Genomic DNA, 19,665 nt, shown 5'->3' with positions numbered 1-19,665 from the left:
CGTTGTAAGTTTGTGGTGATCTTCGGTGGATATCTGGACCAGGGGGCATGTTTAGAGTAGGTCATTGGGGTCAGAGAATTAAAATCTATATAATTATTCTGAGTGTTGCGAGACAACCTGTGGAATTCATAGGGCGAGAAGTAGTGTGGGGCAATTTGATGTTTTCATTAGATCATGTGCTGCCTCTGGAAAACTAAACAAGCTAATTTAAATTTGAGGGCAGTGTTGAATTATTCGATTATTTTAAAATTTATTCCAGTAAAATGGATTTTCATTAGCGTTATTTAGGAGACGGTATATCCGTAGGAAAGGCCGCTAGGAAAAAACTGATGAGAACTTGTCATCCTATATTTTTATTTTTCGATTATTGGTTACGTCCATATTATAAACATTAAAATAATTTTCGCAGGAATTTGGACAAATTTTTATTCGTTATCCTTTTAGTACATCGCCAACGTTTCGAATCGGTTGTGATTCTTTCTCAAGGCTGCAATGTCAAAATAAAACTAGAAACAGATAAAAACGACCTAGAGACGATCTACCACTCACCTCGTATTTCATCGGATTGAATATCGTCAATTTTATTAAAATAATTGTATAAGTATCTCGAATTGAATTTCATTCAATCTTCAAGTGGTTTATGTGTTGTTAACACGACATGGGTAAACAGAATCGTCTCACGGTACGTTCCACAAATCGCAATGAGTGACATGGAGATGACATTCAACTCTCCCATAAAACATTATATATGTTCGTTAAAATATCACATCTCGGGTAAAAAACAATAAGGTAAAAACAACAATGGTAATATACAACTTAACAACTAAATCAAAACATTTTGTTCTTGGTGGATGCACCTTAGACACATTCAAATGACTTTCACCATAAAATACCAAAATGAACAAACAACACAAACATCGAGGCTCCGAAAGCTCTCAGTTGTATCCATAATTAAGAATCACCATTTTGAGTCACTGAACCCCAGCATTGCCCAATATAAGACTATCATACACCAAACTGAGATGTTGGACGTCTTCCCTATAGTTTACTGTGTTGTTGGACCTTATGTGCACCATTTCACTAATTAGCCGTCTACCGTAGATAGGTTCGTAATCCAGAACTGTGACCTCCGAGAAGTTGAATTTATGTCCTTCAGCATGGACGTGTGCAGCGAGAGCCGTTCCCTGTGTTATGTGAGATTTTTCTGCATCATTTTTATGTTGTCTTATCCTCTCCTGTAGTAGTTGTTTTGTCTGGCCTATGTAGCATTTTGTGCAGTAATCGAAATTTGATACCAGGGGGATTAATGAGTCACATCAGACATACTTACGGTGATGATGTGTTTTCTCGATGCAAAAATATTGTCAATTTGAACAGGAAACTAGCGTCACTGAGTAACAGAGTGATTTTCCTGTTGCAATGCAGATCAAAGGAGGTGTTCCCATCACATATAATAAATAATATCAGACAGGTTTATACACTGGAACTGGAGGAACATCCTTATTCATATTTGGTTGACAGGACCATGAAAAAGTTCCGTAGGTCAATTTTGAATATAGAAATCAAGATATCCATTTGGAAAAGAGATAACACGGAACAAAAACTGAGAAAAGCGCAAGAATGGGTGGTAGACAAAGTGAACAGTACCACATATAGTGCGATTACAGGCGCAGGAATCAGAAATTTTCAGAAAGTATTCCAGAGAGTCAAAACCGAAAATATTAAAAAGCTCGATAGACTAATTGTAGACCAGAGACACCCTGTGGGTGCTATACAGTCAGACCGATTCGTGAACAATTACACCGACGTCGCGATTCCTGAAGAAGTAAAACTAATTTTGGGACTCGGACCGAAACATGGGATTATACCTGATCACATTCCAAAACTTCAACTAATCAAAGATATAGAAAATTTCACACAAACAACATTTCAAGATGAGGATGAGAGAAACCAGGTCAGAGGAAGATGCGTTGGAATAATCAACAACTTTGTGAGAATGAACCGACAACCCAAAGACCCATTCAAACAACACTTTATACGAACTGGAAGATTCATCAAGGAACACCCGGAAATAATCATAGGAAACTCAGATAAAGGTAACACCACGGTAATAATGTATAAAGACGAATATGTTACAGAGGCTAAAAAAATGCTGAATGATGGAGCAACATACAGGGCATTACCATCTGACCCAACCAAAAGAATCCAGAACAAAATTAATAATTACTTAAAACTACTTAAGAAAGACTCGATCATAACAGAATCACAGTACAAGATGCTAATATCGTATAATAATGTAGCACCGAAAATATACTTCCTTAGGAAAACCCATAAAAGAGAAGTAAAATTAAGACCTGTAGTTAGTAGCATAAAATCTCCCAGCTACAAAATTGCAAAATTCCTACACGAAATACTCAGTGATGTTCTATCAACCTCTGTGTTCGATGTTAAAAACTCATTCATGTTGGTTGAAGAACTGAAATCAACAGTAGTACCGGATGGTTATGAATTAGTGTCACTAGATGTAATTTCTTTGTTTACAAACATTCCGAAAGAATTGGTCATCAAAACAATCAAAGGTCAATGGCACTATATTAAAAACTTCACGAATTTGAGAAGGAAAGAATTTGTTCATCTTGTAGATTTATGTTTTGAAGGAGGGTACTTTGTTTTTGAGGGTGTTTTCTATGATCAAATAGAGGGTACAGCAATGGGTTCCCCGGCGAGCTCGACATTTGCGAAATTAGTTATGCTCGCTTTGTTTACGTATGTGATATCAAAGTTGAATTTCCATATCCCTCTAATAAAACTCTATGTTGATGATACATTACTATTGATACCTAAAGAAAAAATTGAAGAGACTCTGAACGTTTTTAACTCATTCCACCAGAAAATAAGGTTTACCCTAGAAAGAGAAAAGAACCGGAGTATTCCATTTTTGGACATATTAATCATCAGAGAGAAAAATAGATTGAAAACAAATTGGTACACGAAGCCGATCAACACGGGTAGGTGCGTAAATTTCCATTCCAATCACAGCTTCTCACAAAAGAGGAATATAGCAGGAAATTTGATAAATAGAGCGATTTCTCTGAGCGATGAGGAATATAGAATAAATAACTTGAATAAAGTGACTGAAATCCTGAAACAGAACAACTATCCAACATACTACATAAAAACCTGTATAAACATCTACAATAGAGCGAAACGTACTATCAGATCGAACATCGACACGGACGTAGAGACGGTGAGCACATCACAGAGCACATTAACATCACAACATATAACAACTAAAAAATATTTCAAACTAGTATTTTATCCTACATTGTCATATAAGATTGAAAGAATTTTCCGCGAATACAATGGTGCTGCAGCATTCTATAATGTTCTCAATAATAAGATGAAATTTTACACAAAACTAAAAGAAAGAACACCAATTTTACAGCAATCAGAAATTGTTTATAAAATAGAATGCAATAACTGCACAAAATGCTACATAGGCCAGACAAAACAACTACTACAGGAGAGGATAAGACAACATAAAAATGATGCAGAAAAATCTCACATAACACAGGGAACGGCTCTCGCTGCACACGTCCATGCTGAAGGACATAAATTCAACTTCTCGGAGGTCACAGTTCTGGATTACGAACCTATCTACGGTAGACGGCTAATTAGTGAAATGGTGCACATAAGGTCCAACAACACAGTAAACTATAGGGAAGACGTCCAACATCTCAGTTTGGTGTATGATAGTCTTATATTGGGCAATGCTGGGGTTCAGTGACTCAAAATGGTGATTCTTAATTATGGATACAACTGAGAGCTTTCGGAGCCTCGATGTTTGTGTTGTTTGTTCATTTTGGTATTTTATGGTGAAAGTCATTTGAATGTGTCTAAGGTGCATCCACCAAGAACAAAATGTTTTGATTTAGTTGTTAAGTTGTATATTACCATTGTTGTTTTTACCTTATTGTTTTTTACCCGAGATGTGATATTTTAACGAACATATATAATGTTTTATGGGAGAGTTGAATGTCATCTCCATGTCACTCATTGCGATTTGTGGAACGTACCGTGAGACGATTCTGTTTACCCATGTCGTGTTAACAACACATAAACCACTTGAAGATTGAATGAAATTCAATTCGAGATACTTATACAATTATTTTAATAAAATTGACGATATTCAATCCGATGAAATACGAGGTGAGTGGTAGATCGTCTCTAGGTCGTTTTTATCTGTTTCTAGTTTTATTTTGACATTGCAGCCTTGAGAAAGAATCACAACCGATTCGAAACGTTGGCGATGTACTAAAAGGATAACGAATAAAAATTTGTCCAAATTCCTGCGAAAATTATTTTAATCTATATTTTTATGTTCTAATTATAATTATAGTTATAATTGACGTTCGTCCAACTGATTGTTGGAGTCGCGCGATTCAAAAACAGTCAGTCGCTCATCCCGCGTGTCTAATTGGCGTACCCACATATACTCCATTCACATTCATTTAAGCAGTCGGTTGGCCATGAAATAATTTTCACAAGTTTTTGTAACTAGAACGGAGTAAGGTTGGCACTCATGAAATGTCGTTAATGTCATATCGCCGTTGCCACAACTAATATCAATTTTTATTACGAAAATGCCGAAAGTGATTGACAAAAAGAGACAGGGTTTCAGGAAGTGCTGTTTAGAATTCAGGTTCGCTCATTTAAATAGTTATTCCCTGATATTCAAAAATCCACAATACGTAGCGAACATATTCAATGTAAGAGAATTTACCTATTGTTTCATCTGAATCTAAACGACTTATCATTGCAGCTGAATATTTCCGCAATCAGAAAGATTGTGAATGAAGAAGATGACAAAGAATTTCCTTCTATTTGAAGACCCAAAAAAGTGGTGGCATTCGAGAATTTTCTGTTTGGGTGAATTAATTCTGAATGTTAACATTAACAAGACGTGTATTGATGATCTCGTAGTTTTGAGTTAAAGTTCGGGTTAGTTCCTGCACCAATTGTTATAAATCTTGCCCAAATTTGTTAAGTGATCTTTAAGGTACGAAATCGTATATTTCCTCTCTTCGTATCACTCGGAAATCAATAATTGACAATGTCTATTTACGGACATTGTAATGAGAATTTCGATCGTCGAAAATCGCCGAGCATCATATGCTCTGGAATGTGCGGAAAAACTTATCAGGCCAAATGTGTGGGAATTCCCTCGGATAGTCTGCAATGTTTGAAAACACCCGGGTTCTGTTGGTATTGCCCTTGTTGTTATAAAGTACGTAATAGGTACGAGGAATATATTAAAGGATCATTTGATTCCAAGCTGAACCAAATGCTTGGTGGATTTAAGGACATGTTCAATGAGTTTTTACTGAAAATTACTAGTCAGGCTGATGAGGCTATCTCGAAAGTTCGTTCTACACCTCATTCTATAGAACCTTCTACTTATTCGAGTGCCGTTAAGTCCAAATCAATGGTTGTTGTCAAACCCAGGGACACCAGTCAAGCTAATTCCATAACGAAGCGCGACATAATGAAGAACATAGATCCAGTGGAGTTGAATCTGAAGGTTTCACAGGTAAAGTAAATCAAGGATGGTGGTCTTTTTATCAGCTGTGAGGATTCCGAGGGTGCTAATAACATTAAGAAAATTGTTCGTGAGAAACTTTCACCTGATTATCGAGTGTCTGATGTGAAGAAATTCCTTCCTAAAGTAAAAATTGTTGGTCTTGACGAAAATTATAAAGCCGAGGATATTGTAAAGTTTTTAAGAGGTCAAAATAATGTTATTTCTGAAACATCTCATCTGAGAGTTTTGAAAACTTGGGCCACACAGAAGAATTCCGAGATTTTTCAGGCGGTGATTGAAATGGATACCTATACTCATTCTATGGTTATAAAGCGGGGAAAACTTTTTGTGAATTTTGACGTTTGTGCCGTTTATGATGCAACTAAGATGTCTAAAACTCTGGTGTATTCACTGATTCGATATTGTTTTTAATTTCGTGGGGATATCGGATCAATTTCGTTTTTCCCACTGTAGGTAGCGCTGTTTAGAATTTGACAGAGCATTGTCAATTGATATTTGAAAATAATTTGAATACTTTCCTACGACTAACGAATATGTTGTATTTATAAGCGATTATTGGTGTGTGAAAATGTATTAATTTCGAGAAAGGGGTGTAGAACATTCATTTATTCAACATGTCGTTCAGTAAGTTTAGGTTTCTGTATGGACAATCAAGAACTTCAGCTAATAATTCGGTGTTGTTGGAATTTGAGGCAGAAAAAATCAGATGAACGAACATTCGGGAAGGATATAGCTAAGTTTTATGGCAACTTCAGCAATATTTCAAAGAAACTGTATTGGAAATACGTAATGTGAATTGTGAGCATGTATTGAGAATCAGAAATACATAAATCTATTCGAGTTTGTTCTTCAAATATTCTTCCTGAATAGATATAGTGAAAATTACCTTTCCATCAACTGAATATATTGGATATTTGACCACTCAATTGTGTTTTATTAAAATCATATTGAATTACCCCCCTCACGAATTCAAGTTGTCAAACGGAAATTATCTTGAAGAAGAACAGTAAATACTCCTTTGAACCCTTATTCGGTAGTGTTGAAATGTTGACAAATTTGTTTTTACAACGAAAATTGAACTGTAAATCACAAATATTCCTTAACAGCTGTCAAAATGGGCCAGTTCATATTTTGCACTCGTTGATCGATATTCGATATCAACGCAAAACAAAATAAAACGAGAGAGTATCTTGGACTTCCTTTGATAGAACAAGGATAAAACGAAGCAAATGACATGGTGGCGCCGCCACGAAACTGATCCCATATCCCCGATTTTCTGAAATGTTGATGCTTGCAAAAAGTGACAAGTGCACACACCAGTGTTTTAGACATCTTAGATGCAACTGAATTAATGATTTGTTATAATTGTAGTGGCTTTAATCATGGTCAATCAAAATGTTCTAACACTACGACCTGCCCAAAATGTGCCGGTGATCATTCCTTGAACAATTGTAAAAGCACTGTTCTAAAATGTATAAATTGTTTTAATGCCAATTTGAAGAATTTCGATCATGCTGTCTGGGATGCCGGAAAATGTCCTATTTACTTAAAAAGTTCAACAGTCTGAAATCGTCTTTTTGTGATAAATAACAATCAGTATCCGATGGGGTTTCTGAAGATTTTTCTGCGTCTCAGTCAGGTGACATATATTTTTATTATCAAAATGTTAGAGGCTTGAGGTCGAAATTGCATACTATTTATAATGGCATATCTCAATGTGACTATGATATTATATGTTTGACGGAGACTTGGCTCTCTTCGGATATTTCAGACTCAGAAGTCTGTAGTGATCAATATATTTTGTACAGAAAGGATCGTAGCTTTGGCCTCACGTCCGCTACTAGGGGTGGAGGTGTTCTTATTGCTGTGCGCTCAGATTTAGTGGTCAAGTTTCTTGATCTCAGCTGTATTACCGATGTCTTCTATAACATTGATATTGTTGGTTTAAAGGTGGCAGGGCGGGATTCATGTTCTTGTTTTTATATTTTCACCATTTACATACCTCCCTGTTCGAGACTCGTACAATATGAGGGACTTTTCGAGGCTATTTCGGATTTGCCGTATCTGCTTCTCGACGACTGCGATGTCATTATTCTTGGAGATTTCAATATTCCAGAATATGTGGATTCTCAGTTACCTTCTTCCCATGTTGTTGGCAGGATGGTGGCACTCCAGGAACTATTGGATTACATGGACTTACGTCAAGTCAATAATGTTGTTAACGAAAACGGTAGAGTTTTGGATCTTATCTGTAGTCGACGTCATTTGATCGTGAGGAGGTCTGACTTCTATCTCGTACCGGTTGATTTACATCATCCTCCTCTGGAGTTTTGCATGACCTGGTCAACGACGCATCCTAAGAATAATTCAATGCTGCATTTCATGAGCATCTTGATAGTATCCTTGAAGCTTGTGTTCCTAAAACATCTGGTAGGAGGTCCCGATACCCACCTTGGTTTACTGGGGATATTATTCTTAAGCTAAGGGTCAAGGATGGCTATGGTCGTGCCTATAGGAGAACTGGTGATGTATCATTTCTGGTGATGTTTGAGGAGCTTCGCAGAGAACTGAAGAGTGCGATCTCTGTTGCTCGAGTCAGTTTCTGTCGGGAGGCTGGAGAGGGATTTATCGAGGGATCCATCAAAATTTTGGGGTTATTTGAAGAAAATTCGTGGAGGTTCCTCTGTTCCGGGGTCAATGAATTTTAATGGTTCCGTTTAATCGACTCCTCAGGACATCGCCAATGCGTTTGCAACTTCCTTTGAGGCTGCTTTCGTGAGCTCTTCTGGGCTTCAACATGACCGTGGAATCCAGGACTGTCTTGAACAGGTTCTTCCTATTCCTGATATTAGTGAGGATTGTGTGTTGGGTTGTTTGAAGGAGTGCAAGGGTAGCATGACTGCTGGCCCGGATGGTGTTCCATCTTTTTTATTGAGGGACTGCGCCATCATTTTCGCTAAGCCTTTGACTACTCTTTTCAGGCTGTCACTTTCGAAGTTGTGCTTTTCAAGCATTTGGAAGGAGGGCAGGGTCTGCCCTGTTTTCAAGAAGGGCTGCAGAGAAGACATTGAAAATTATAGACCTATCGTTATTTTGTGCAATTTCAGTAAAGTTTTCGAAAGGGTTTCATATGATATAATTTATGCACATGTAAAATGTCGAATTAATGATAGTCAGCACGGTTTCATTAAAGGTCGGTCTACTGTGACGAACTTGGCTTGTTTTACCCAGTATGTCTCTGCTGCATTAGATGAATCATCTCAGGTCGATGTTATATATACCGATTTCTCCAAGGCGTTTGACAGGCTGGACCATGGAGTTATTTTGGAAAAGATGTCTTCGTTTGGCTTATCAATGGACTTCATCTTTTTTCTAGAATCATATCTTGCAGATAGAAAACTTTTCGTTCAATGTCTTGGAGCCAGGTCATTCAAGTTCTCCGCGTCGTCTGGTGTTCCGCAGGGGTCCATTTTGGGTACTTTGTTGTTTATGTTATTCATGAATGATTTGAATTTATTTCTGCTTTGTCTGTTTCTTTTATATGTTGATGATTGTAAGTTGTTTCGTCGTATTGTTTCTATCCAGGATTGCTGGGATCTCCAGGATGACTTAGACAGACTGATTGATTGGTGTAGGAGAAACCGGCTCTCATTGAATATAAAAAAGTGCAACGTGATGTCCTTCGGCCGCGGAAAATCTAGGATTCAATTTCTTTACAACATTGAAGGTAGTGTATCAGAGAGGGTGGCTAAATGCAGAGATCTGGGAGTCTTATTTGATCAGGGGTTTACGTTTGTGCCCCATGTGAATGCAATTGTTTCGGAGGGACTTAAGACTCTCGGTTTCATACTCAGAAATTCCAGGTACCTGTTCGATAACTAGATCTCTTTTTCTTCTTTTTACGGCGCTTGTGAGGTCAAAGCTAGAATATGGATGTATAGTGTGGAATCCTGGTTATAGGGTTCATGTTGATAATTTGGAGAAAATACAGAGGCGATTTCTGAAGTACGTGAGTTTCAAAGTTGATGGCATCTATCCGACTCGTGGTATACCAAATGAGTATTTATTGGATAGATTTAATGTAAACTCACTTGAAAGACGTCGGGTTTATTTAGGAATTCTTTTCCTTCATAACATTTTAGTTTTCAAGATTGATTGCCCCTACTTGCTGGCCGCCGTGGATTTTCACGTCCCGAGGTTGCCTGTCCGAAATATATCCACATTTTATCTTCCGTTTCCACGAACTAATGTGCTTCGGTTTTCGCCAATGTTCAGAATATGCCATGATTTTTGCAATTTTCAACATGTTCTAGATATTTTTAACAGTTCTCAATTAGATATTAGAAGAGCTGTGTTGGAATCACAATTCTTGTGAGGAACTGTCTTGTCATTTATGTATTGTATATCCTATTTTTCTTGATTCATTATGAAATTTTTTGTATTATTTGAATTTTGTTTTTTCTCAATCTGTAATTGGCTCAGGCTGTAGATTGGTGTAGTATTTAAATTAAATTAAATTAAATTAAATTAAATTAAATTAAATTAATGCGAAAAGTTACTAGGTACAGCATTTTCGATGAATGTCATCGTACAATAAGTTCCCAAAAATTGATTTCTCTATTTTTCATTTGACTTGTCCTCTACACTGTAAATGTCTTGAGGTACCAATAAATGCCAAATTATTATTATTATAACAATGTTTTAAGATTAACAGCCACAAATACGAGCCAGTTTTCCTGTTAATTGTTTATTCATGTGAGTTTTCCAAAGGTGAAGTTCATCTTGACTTGAAACTTCCTTTAATTCCTTTTACTTCCATTGATGTAAGATGATTTTTGTTGAAGAATTCAACATTCTTGTAATTATATATTGATTCCTTCGAGAGATACCCATTCCCAACCACTGCATCATATGCATTTCATCTTCGGGTTAATACTTTTGAAATCTACAACTGATGTAACGTATTCAAACTTCAGCCAAAGATGATAACGAACATTAATTCTCCTCAAGCTAGTGCAATAGTGCATATTATGATATGATACTGATCTCTTGTATTTTCCATGCAAATAACTGGATTTGGTATACCTTCAATCAGTTTGTATAAATCTCAATTATGTTCGTCACATATTTTCCGAAGAGATTCGACATTGTGATAAAATAAGTAATAACAGAAACTTTTACGTAGAACGGCAACATAGCGTTGATTTAAAACCAAAAATGTTTTGACAAGCGTCATAACCCCAAATTTTCGTACTATACAGAGTGAAATGTGTCAAATTTCCATGACCAACCGAGTGCTAAAATAGAAGTGGATATTGTATAGCATGGGATATTTGTCAAGTATTTATGAAATATTTGTACGCAAGGTTTTGGATATTTAATAAAACCCTTGAAATATTCATGAAATAAAGTTATGTCCGACTTTTTCTCACATTGATATATTTCATGCAGATTTTTGAAATATATCTCACAACATATGTAGTGTGAAATCTCTTCTAAAGACTAAAGTTATATTACATGGAATATTTACGCAAGATTTCTTCTAGTTGAAGAAAATGTTTCCTGAAATGTTCAAAAGAGGTTTCATCGATCTTCCAACGAGGTGGTCTGAAATGTTACGAAATATATTTCTGCGATGTTTGTGTAAAGTTGCTGGAAGATTTATATTCAATAATAGGAAAGATTTCCATAAAAATTCAGGAAATTTTTTGAATTATATTAAGCTTATATGACGTGAAATATTTCTGCAATATGCGAAAAAATATCTTGCGAAGTCTCTGAACAATATTTCGCCAGGGTAGCTGAATAACTTTATGACTTACATGTTCCTGAAGAATTAAGCAATACTTTGAACATATATCTTCAAAGTATTACAACATTTTTGAGGATTTGTATTTTATAAAGTTACTCAACGTCCCCTGCTGAACATTGTTCAAAGATCTCGCAAGATATTTTTTTAAGGAACATTATATTTATATGTAGGTATACGGTTTTCGCGAAATAGTATATCAGTATCGAGTAGATCAAAATCAGTTGAAAAAATTTATTCATTTTTCATTAACAACATTAAAACATGTAGATATCAATATACACGAAACCTTCATAATCTTCGTCATCATGATCTGCAGATAATTGAAACGGAAATTGTCGTCGACTTCTGGCATTCCTGGAATGCATATATTTTTATGATTTTTCGAAAACAGGAAGTTTCATATTTTGTCAATTTAGGGCCATGAAAGTTCTTTTACGAAGAATTGGGTTAATTATCGCAAAATTAGAGGAAAAGTAATTAATATGTACTTTCACTGAAATAATTTATAAAATTAATTGAGCAGCAGTAAATACGAGGTCTTTATTAAAGATTGTTGCATAACATTTGGCTTAGAAGGGTGCTCCTTACTAGAAGGTTTTGAACTGAAAAGCATACATAGAAATTCGAAATTGACGCCCACTGGTGTAAAAATCATTTATAAAGAACCTGTACGTACTATGTAGATGATACTACATTGGTGGTATGGAATATTTATAGCACTGAAACGATACACTTTACTGAAGGATGTTTTCTTCAACTTGTCAAATTCCTGATCAGTGTGATTTTTGGTATTATAACAAATAGATGTTAACAGAAGATTATATAGTGCAAACCTCTAACTTTGACAAATTCAGTATATCGAAGGCAGTTTTTTTGTTGTAAATATGCCCGGTCAGAGCGATCGGTAGTTTAAGTTGCGCTAGTTTTCATTCAGAAAAATATTGTACAGCGTGACCTTAATATGAGACATGTCGTTAGTAATGATTTTTTCAGAGGAGAATCCTAATTTTTTTATGGCTACCCAGGGTGCTATCTCAAGTTACACATTCTTACCCAAATATTAAGTTCTTATTTCTTATTCTTCTGTCCGATCTTTCAACAAACGTTGTTTCTCACTAAACGACAAACTAATAAATATCCTCGCTACTCTTCGCTTCATACGCCACTACTCTCATTAACCCTTTCCAGCCCAAATTATTATCAGCCCATTGAAAAAAATATTTCTCAACAATAACTACAGTCCCTGGCCATATTATTAGACGCATTGATTCGATGCAAAATCTCAATATTGAATTATTAAATTGAATGTATATGTTATATATACTTCATCTGTAAATGGTTTTCACATATAATATATCATATTCAATAAAAAATATTGATTTAATGATGATTAAACATGAAATTCTAATATTTTGCTGAGCCACCCTGTGTAGCTATGAGAGCTTCATACTATCAATGCAGAATTGTTCGGTTTGTTGCATTCGAGGATAATGATTTCATATGTGGATTATCGAAATAACGTCCGAACCTGCAGAATGCAAGACGTCCACTGGAAGACATAGTACTGATTCATACTTAAGTACTAATACTACAACATCAAAAATAAATGCCAAATAGAACAATTTAATGAGAGTCGTAGATAAAACTGACATTCTGTGGAAATGAAATTCAAATATTCTGATTTTTCCTCGGGCAATACCAGTAAATATAAAAAAAATCCTCAGTGCGTCTAATAAACTGGCCAGGGACTGTATGTACAAGAAGTAAACTAAACACATCGGTGAGGAAAAATTTTTTTTTCAACTCTTGAGTAAAATATTGACACAAGTTTTGGCCATCAGGGGGTTGATTTTATAGAACGAAACTGAAAAATTCAACAGAATATACAGAAACTACTATATATACTTACCTCTTACAAAGATATGCCCGAATTTTGGGAGATAATAATAGTAAAAAAAGTAAAAATTATCACTTATGCACGTAGGTTTTGGCGAACCGACTGAACATAAATGAAATTCCTTCTTATCAAACTCCTGTAACTGACTTAAATTTTGGTAATGTCATCTAACAATGAACGATAGATCCAAATGATACAGAGCTCATTGTGGAATAGCTTTCTGTTTTAATGAAATCGACACTGTTAACCCAATGATGCCATATGGCATCATTGGGCTGGAAAGGGTTAATTAGTTTTATTCAACTTTTATTTGAAAGAAAATGATTATCAAGAACCTCGTGACATTCCATTTTTAAAATACCTGCCTATTATTTCATTGAGTCGAATCCTCGTTTTCGTATTAGTCGATGTTTGTTGAATATCTTTTCAACGACAAGAAGTAAGAGTGTGATATTTGGTACATACTTAAGTGTAACTTGAAATAACCTTCAGAAAAGGTCTTAAAAATAGAATAGTCATTAGAAAAAAATCGAGTACCCACTCTGTGTACATTGATTCCGGTAATGAAGATTATTTCGACGATGATTTCGAATGATGATTTTGGCATTTCAGATTGTGATTTCGGAAATCAAAAGTGGTTACCCCCTCGGAAACAATTATAAAAAATTTCGATAATGTATCAAATTACTGTATAATATTTCTTCACTTAAGATAGCGCCATTTAAAAACATTAATCACCTGTGCTTGTATATTTACAACAAAAAAACTGTCCTTTATTCACAAAATTTGTTTGAAGTTAGTCTCTCACACTTTATAAAGAGAAGGCATTATTTGCCAAACAATAAAAGGCCTATAAAAATTCTCATCACTATGTAGAATAATTTCAGTGCAGATTTTCATTTTAGACAGCAACTCGGACAGCAAGTAGTCGTAAAAAGAAACGCAAAATTCATTCTGTTCTGATAGTGAACTGAAGAAAAGCAAAAAATCTCAGTATATGAAAAAATTATAAAACTCATTTTTTATTCCGTCAAGCATCTGAAGTCATCCAACTTTGTATGATTTCGGCATCTGTCGCTTCTTCATATTTTGTCCTTACACCAAAAGCTACAAAATCATTCACAGTATGATACAACTTCAATCAAATGATATAATTTGCATGGATAGGTGAACAAATAATAAAAAATGAAAAAATACGAATAGGAATCCTTAAAACATCGAATTCATTACCTCCCAATCACATGTTAAAATAGCTATTATAAAGAGAATGAAGATTCATTCGAAAATTTCATTGAAAAGATTCAACCTCTCGTTCAACCTGGTTGAGGTTACCTAGGGTGAAACTGTTGAATTATGATAAAAAATAATAGAAATGAACATATACAAATATTTCGGTAACATTATGGCATAAATGGATAGATTTAATAACACGTAAGTAGATGGAGAACAAAAAGTAAATAAGTTAGGTACTTACCCAGAATCGAGTGGAAATCAAACTGGAATTAATTTCGTTTCATATCAATATATACACGTTAGTCTCGCATAAAACGATCGAGACAACGCGCAAACGACAAAATCAAAATGACACTAATGAATGCTTCGTTGTTCGGCCTGCGCTTATTCGAATGAAGCACAAATCCCATGTGTGTGAAGTTGGCCCATCACTTTTCGGTTTTCGAAGAAAAAATTTTGTGCTGAATTGTGCTAGGTTTGTGCTGCTTTGTGCCGTTGAAATTTTTTCTTTATTCCACACGGTTCTCAAAATGTTTTCCAAAATGTATCGAATGGGCCAGCCCAGCACTTATCGAAAAAATTTGTTTTGGCAACTGAAACAGGTTGTGCTATGCATTTAGTCTTGTGCCGTTCCAATTTTTGCGAAAGTCCCTCTTATATCCCGGAAAATCGAAAATAAAGAAAAAAGTTAGCCCGGCACTTTCGTTTCTCCTTCTCAAAAATTAGTGGAAAAATTTGAGCTACATTTGTGCTGACTTGTGCCGTGAATATTTTCACGAAAATTGGTCAGATTTTTCGAGAAATCTTGAAAATGAAAAAAAAGTTAGCCCAGCACTTTTGTTTTTCTCAATGAAAACATATGTGAACAATTGTGCTACACGTGTGCTAATTTGTGCCATTTAAATTTTCAGAAAAAACTTCTTTCTTTTTTCAAATGGTGGATATCAGAAAAATCATTAAATTGACTGAAAATTAGTATATATGGCAACAGGCCTTATATTCAAACCGTTGAGGTTGGCAACCCTCAATGCACAACTTACTCATCAATTCATTTACATAGCGTCATCATGTTGCCAGAATTCAGTTTTCAGAAAAGAAATCTCTTAAATTGAGCTTATTGATCTCCAGCGTGGATAGCTAATGACTTCTTCTTCTATTGGTGCCTATCCTCTGTGAATGTTGGCAATCACATTGGTCCACATTATTTTATTGACAGCCGCCCTGAATACTTGAATGGTCGTCATCCCTGTCCACTGCCTTATATTCTTCAGCCATGATGTTCGTCGGCCCCCGGAGACCGTCTTCCTTCTATCTTGCCTTGTAAAATCACCTGAATCAGTTGGTATTTTTCATTGCGCAATACATGTCCCAGATATGACACTTTCCTGATCTTAATACACTGCAATATCTCCAGGTCCTTTTGCATCCGGTGTATAACAACTTCATTCGTGATATGGTAGATGTACGAAATCCTGAGCATTCGGCGGTAGCACCACATTTCGAAGGCTTCCAATCTCTTGCATGTTGCTTCTATTAGTGTCCAGGCTTCCACTCCATGAAGAAGAGTGGAAAATACATAGCATCTTAGGACTCGTGCTCTCAAGTGTATATTAAGATGCATATTAGATAATATTTTTCTGAGGCGATTGAAAACTGCCCTCGCCTTCTCTATGCGGCATCTTATCTCTTGTGAGTGGTCCCATTCTCCGTTCATACTGCATCCCAGGTATGTTACCTTGTTGACTACTTCCAAAGTATTATTATACGCTGTAAATTGATGTTGTACTTCCTCGCTTTTACTCACTATGAGGACTTTTGTCTTTCTGCAGTTCAGTTTCATGCCATACCTCTCACACACTTCGACAACACGGTTGATTAGTGCTTGCAAACCTTCCGCACTGTCAGCTAAAAGTACTGTGTCGTCTGCATATCGAAGGTTGTTGATTACTCGACCATTGATTTTTATGCCTTCTTCCATTCCGTTGACAGCCTCCCTGAACAGCATCTCCGAGTAGGCATTGAATAAAGCCGGTGAGAGAATACATCCCTGACGAACTCCTCGTTTAACATTGAATTTTTAGGTGTTGTGGTTGTCTACCCGTACAGTTGCCTTCTGTTGCAAGTACAGATTCCTGATAAGCCGTAGATCTTTATCGTCGATGCCTGAGTCCTTCAATATCTGAAACAGTTTGTTATGCTGAACCCTGTCGAATGCCTCCTCAAAATCGATAAAACATGCGCACCTCTGAAGCCAAACTGGACGTCGCTTGTATTTTCTTCAAGCTTTCTATATACTCGAGAGTGTAAAACATTGAGTAGGATTTTGAGGGCATGGCTCATTAAGCTTATAATCCTGTAGTCAGAGCATCTGGTAGCATTTGCTTTCTTAGGAAGAGGTATGAAAGTGGAGTCTAACCAGTCTGCAGGAAGCTCTCCTGTTTCATAAATTCTGTTGAGTAGTCGGGTTAGAATCTTATGTTGATCGGTTTCGAATAGTTTCAATATTTCACTATGTATACTATTCGGACCAGGTGACTTGTTGTTTTTTAGACGTTTTATTGCGTGCTTTACTTCGCTAAGTGTTATCTCCGGCCCTGAGAATCCTGATACTACGATGTCTGTTTGTTCTTTCTCCTCGAATAGCTCTTCCATATATTTTTTCCACCTTTCGAGTATGCTTTCAGTATCATAGAGTAAGTTGTTATTTTTGTCCAGAATTAAACTATTATTTCGTGAGTTTTTTATTCCTGCTACTGCTTTAACTTTTTTGTGTAGATTGAAAGTATCATGTTTCCGTTCTAAAGATTCAATTTCCTCGCACTCACCCTGCAGCCATAATTCTTTGGCTTCTTTGATCTTCCTGTTAATTAATTTATTGATTTGTTTGTATGCTTTTTCGTTTTTATTTTTATGTTTTCTCCGTTCCTCTATCAACTTCAGTATGTCTTCAGTCATCCATGCCCGTCTTTTGGCACTATTTTCTACCTTCAGATTATTGTCCACCACAGAACTACAGGCATCCTTTATCTTATTCCACACCTCTTCGACTTCTATGTTTTCCTGATCTATTTCCGTGGCAATTCTTTTCATTTTGTTCTTCAGCTCGATCTTGACTTGTTCTCTTGTGTTTTCATCTTTCAGTTTCTGGATATCTGGTCGTTTTTTAGGTTTTTCTTTTTGAACTTTTTTCAGCTTTAACTTTATCCTGCTCAACAGCAGATTGTGATCTGACGCAACATCCGCTCCTGGATAAGTTTTTGTGGTTTTCACAGAGTTTTGATACCGTTTATTTATGATAATATAGTCAATTTGATTTCTGATGACTTTTTGCGGACTATCAGCTGGAGATCTCCAGGTATAAAGTCTTCGAGGTGGCAATTGGAAGAATGTATTCATTACTGCACTGTCAACTTCCTGGCAGAACTGAATAAGGCGATCTCCTCTATCATTTCGAGTTCCCAGTCCAAACTGGCCCACTGTCGTGTCTACAGTCCCTTTGCCTATTTTGGCATTGAAATCCCCCATTATGATATTCAGTTCTTGTTTTTTGGTATGATTTAGGGCCATTTTGAGTTGTTCATAGAGTTCTTCAACTTCCTGTTCTGAACTTTCCGAGGTTGGAGCATAGGTTTGAATGATGTTCATGTTGAATGGTTTGGCATTAACTTTGAGTATTGCCACTCTATCTGAAATTCCTATAAAGCCGAGTACGCATCTCTCAACTTCTCTGTTGACTATTATAGCCACTCCGTTCTTATTTCCAGTCGATGTATCTCCGGAGTAGTACACTGTGTGGTCATTTATTCTACATTGTCCATGTTTGGGCCATCTTACTTCGCTGCACCCAAGGATATCGACATCGAGTCTTTGCATCTCGTTAATAACACTGTCCACTTTGCCGGCTTGGAATAGACTTCGCACATTCCATGTACCAACTTTCTTGCTATCCTTTAGTTTCAACGTGACTTCGTCTTTTTTTGTTAGCAAATAGCAGGGATTTCGCTGGATGACGACCTGGGAGGCCCTGCGTTCCTGTCGTGCTGTTCCTCCCCTGCCGGATCTTGGCTTCCGTGGTCCATGATCAGTAATATTATTCTCTTTGTTTGATGCTGACATTGTGATTAAACTAGGGAAAAATAATGGAGTAGTTTCCCCTTGCTTTCTCCATCGCTGTACAAACGCCTTTTCGTGGTTACCACTATGCCGTATGTTGTCTGATTCACAACCTTTTCCTGAATATCAGTGATGCTTGTAATCAGTTCTGACCTAACCAGCTGCCGCTACTCAGTGCTAGTTTTGGTCCGCCCCGGGTATTTCATTTCCCCGGTACCATCCATATCTGGGAGGCATTCCCCTATCCGCCACCTGGGGAGGCGCCCGATGGGGGACTAGCAACCCCACACGGTAGCTAATGACTAAAGAAGATTATTATACACTATTGTTATCGTGATACACTATTGTTATCGTGATACACTTTTGATGATTTATGGTTGTTTATAACATGTGCATAGAGGGTTGCCCACCTCGACGGTTTGAATATTAGGCCTACTGCCATATATCTATATTTATTTTCAGACAATCTACTAATTGATATCCACCATTTGAAGTAAAAGGTGAAAGTTTTTTCTGAAAATCTCAACGGAACAAATCAGCACAAAAGTAGCACAAAATTTTTCACTAATTTTTGAGAAGAAAAAACAAAAGTGCTGGTCTAACGTTTTCTTCATTTTCGATTTTTCGGGAGATAAGAGGGACTTTCGCAAAAATTCGAACGGCACAACACTGTACATGCATAGCACACCCTGGTTCAGTTTGCCATAACTAATTTTTTCGATAAGTGCTGGGTCAATACATTTTGTGAAATATTTTGAGAACCGTGTGGAATAAAGAAAAAATTTTAATGGCACGAATCAGCACAAACCTAGCACAATTCAGCACAATTTTTTTTTTCAAAAATCGAAAAGTGCTGGACCAACTTCACACACATCCAAATCTCACGTGACTACATTGCTGTCGTTTATCGTTTCTGCACTGTGCAGCTATCAGCGTTTGCCGGGTCCAGAAATTTTATTCCCCAGTATACCGTATGCAGAGTAGAGTAAATCTTCACTGCATTATGTT

The 19,665-nt window shown here is 36.3% G+C and overlaps 1 protein-coding gene across 1 annotated transcript; it reads left to right on the top strand.

The window, feature by feature from the left end:
- The first annotated feature begins 1,306 nt into the window (after positions 1-1,306).
- LOC123315907 lies at positions 1,307-3,787 on the top strand. Its single transcript, XM_044901810.1, has one exon. The coding sequence runs from the start codon at positions 1,307-1,309 to the stop codon at positions 3,785-3,787; it is 2,481 nt and encodes an 826-aa protein (XP_044757745.1).
- Positions 3,788-19,665: the final 15,878 nt, after the last annotated feature.

This window comes from Coccinella septempunctata, chromosome 6 (genome assembly GCF_907165205.1).
Source record: "Coccinella septempunctata chromosome 6, icCocSept1.1, whole genome shotgun sequence".
Lineage (NCBI taxonomy): Eukaryota > Metazoa > Arthropoda > Insecta > Coleoptera > Coccinellidae > Coccinella > Coccinella septempunctata.
The sequence above is the reverse complement of the archived record's forward strand: the minus strand, read 5'-3'. Positions and strand labels throughout refer to the sequence as shown.

What these genes read in the sequence shown, in the direction of transcription:
- LOC123315907 (XM_044901810.1), top strand. Translation starts at nt 1,307, where the DNA reads ATGAGTCACATCAGACATACTTACGGTGATGATGTGTTTTCTCGATGC.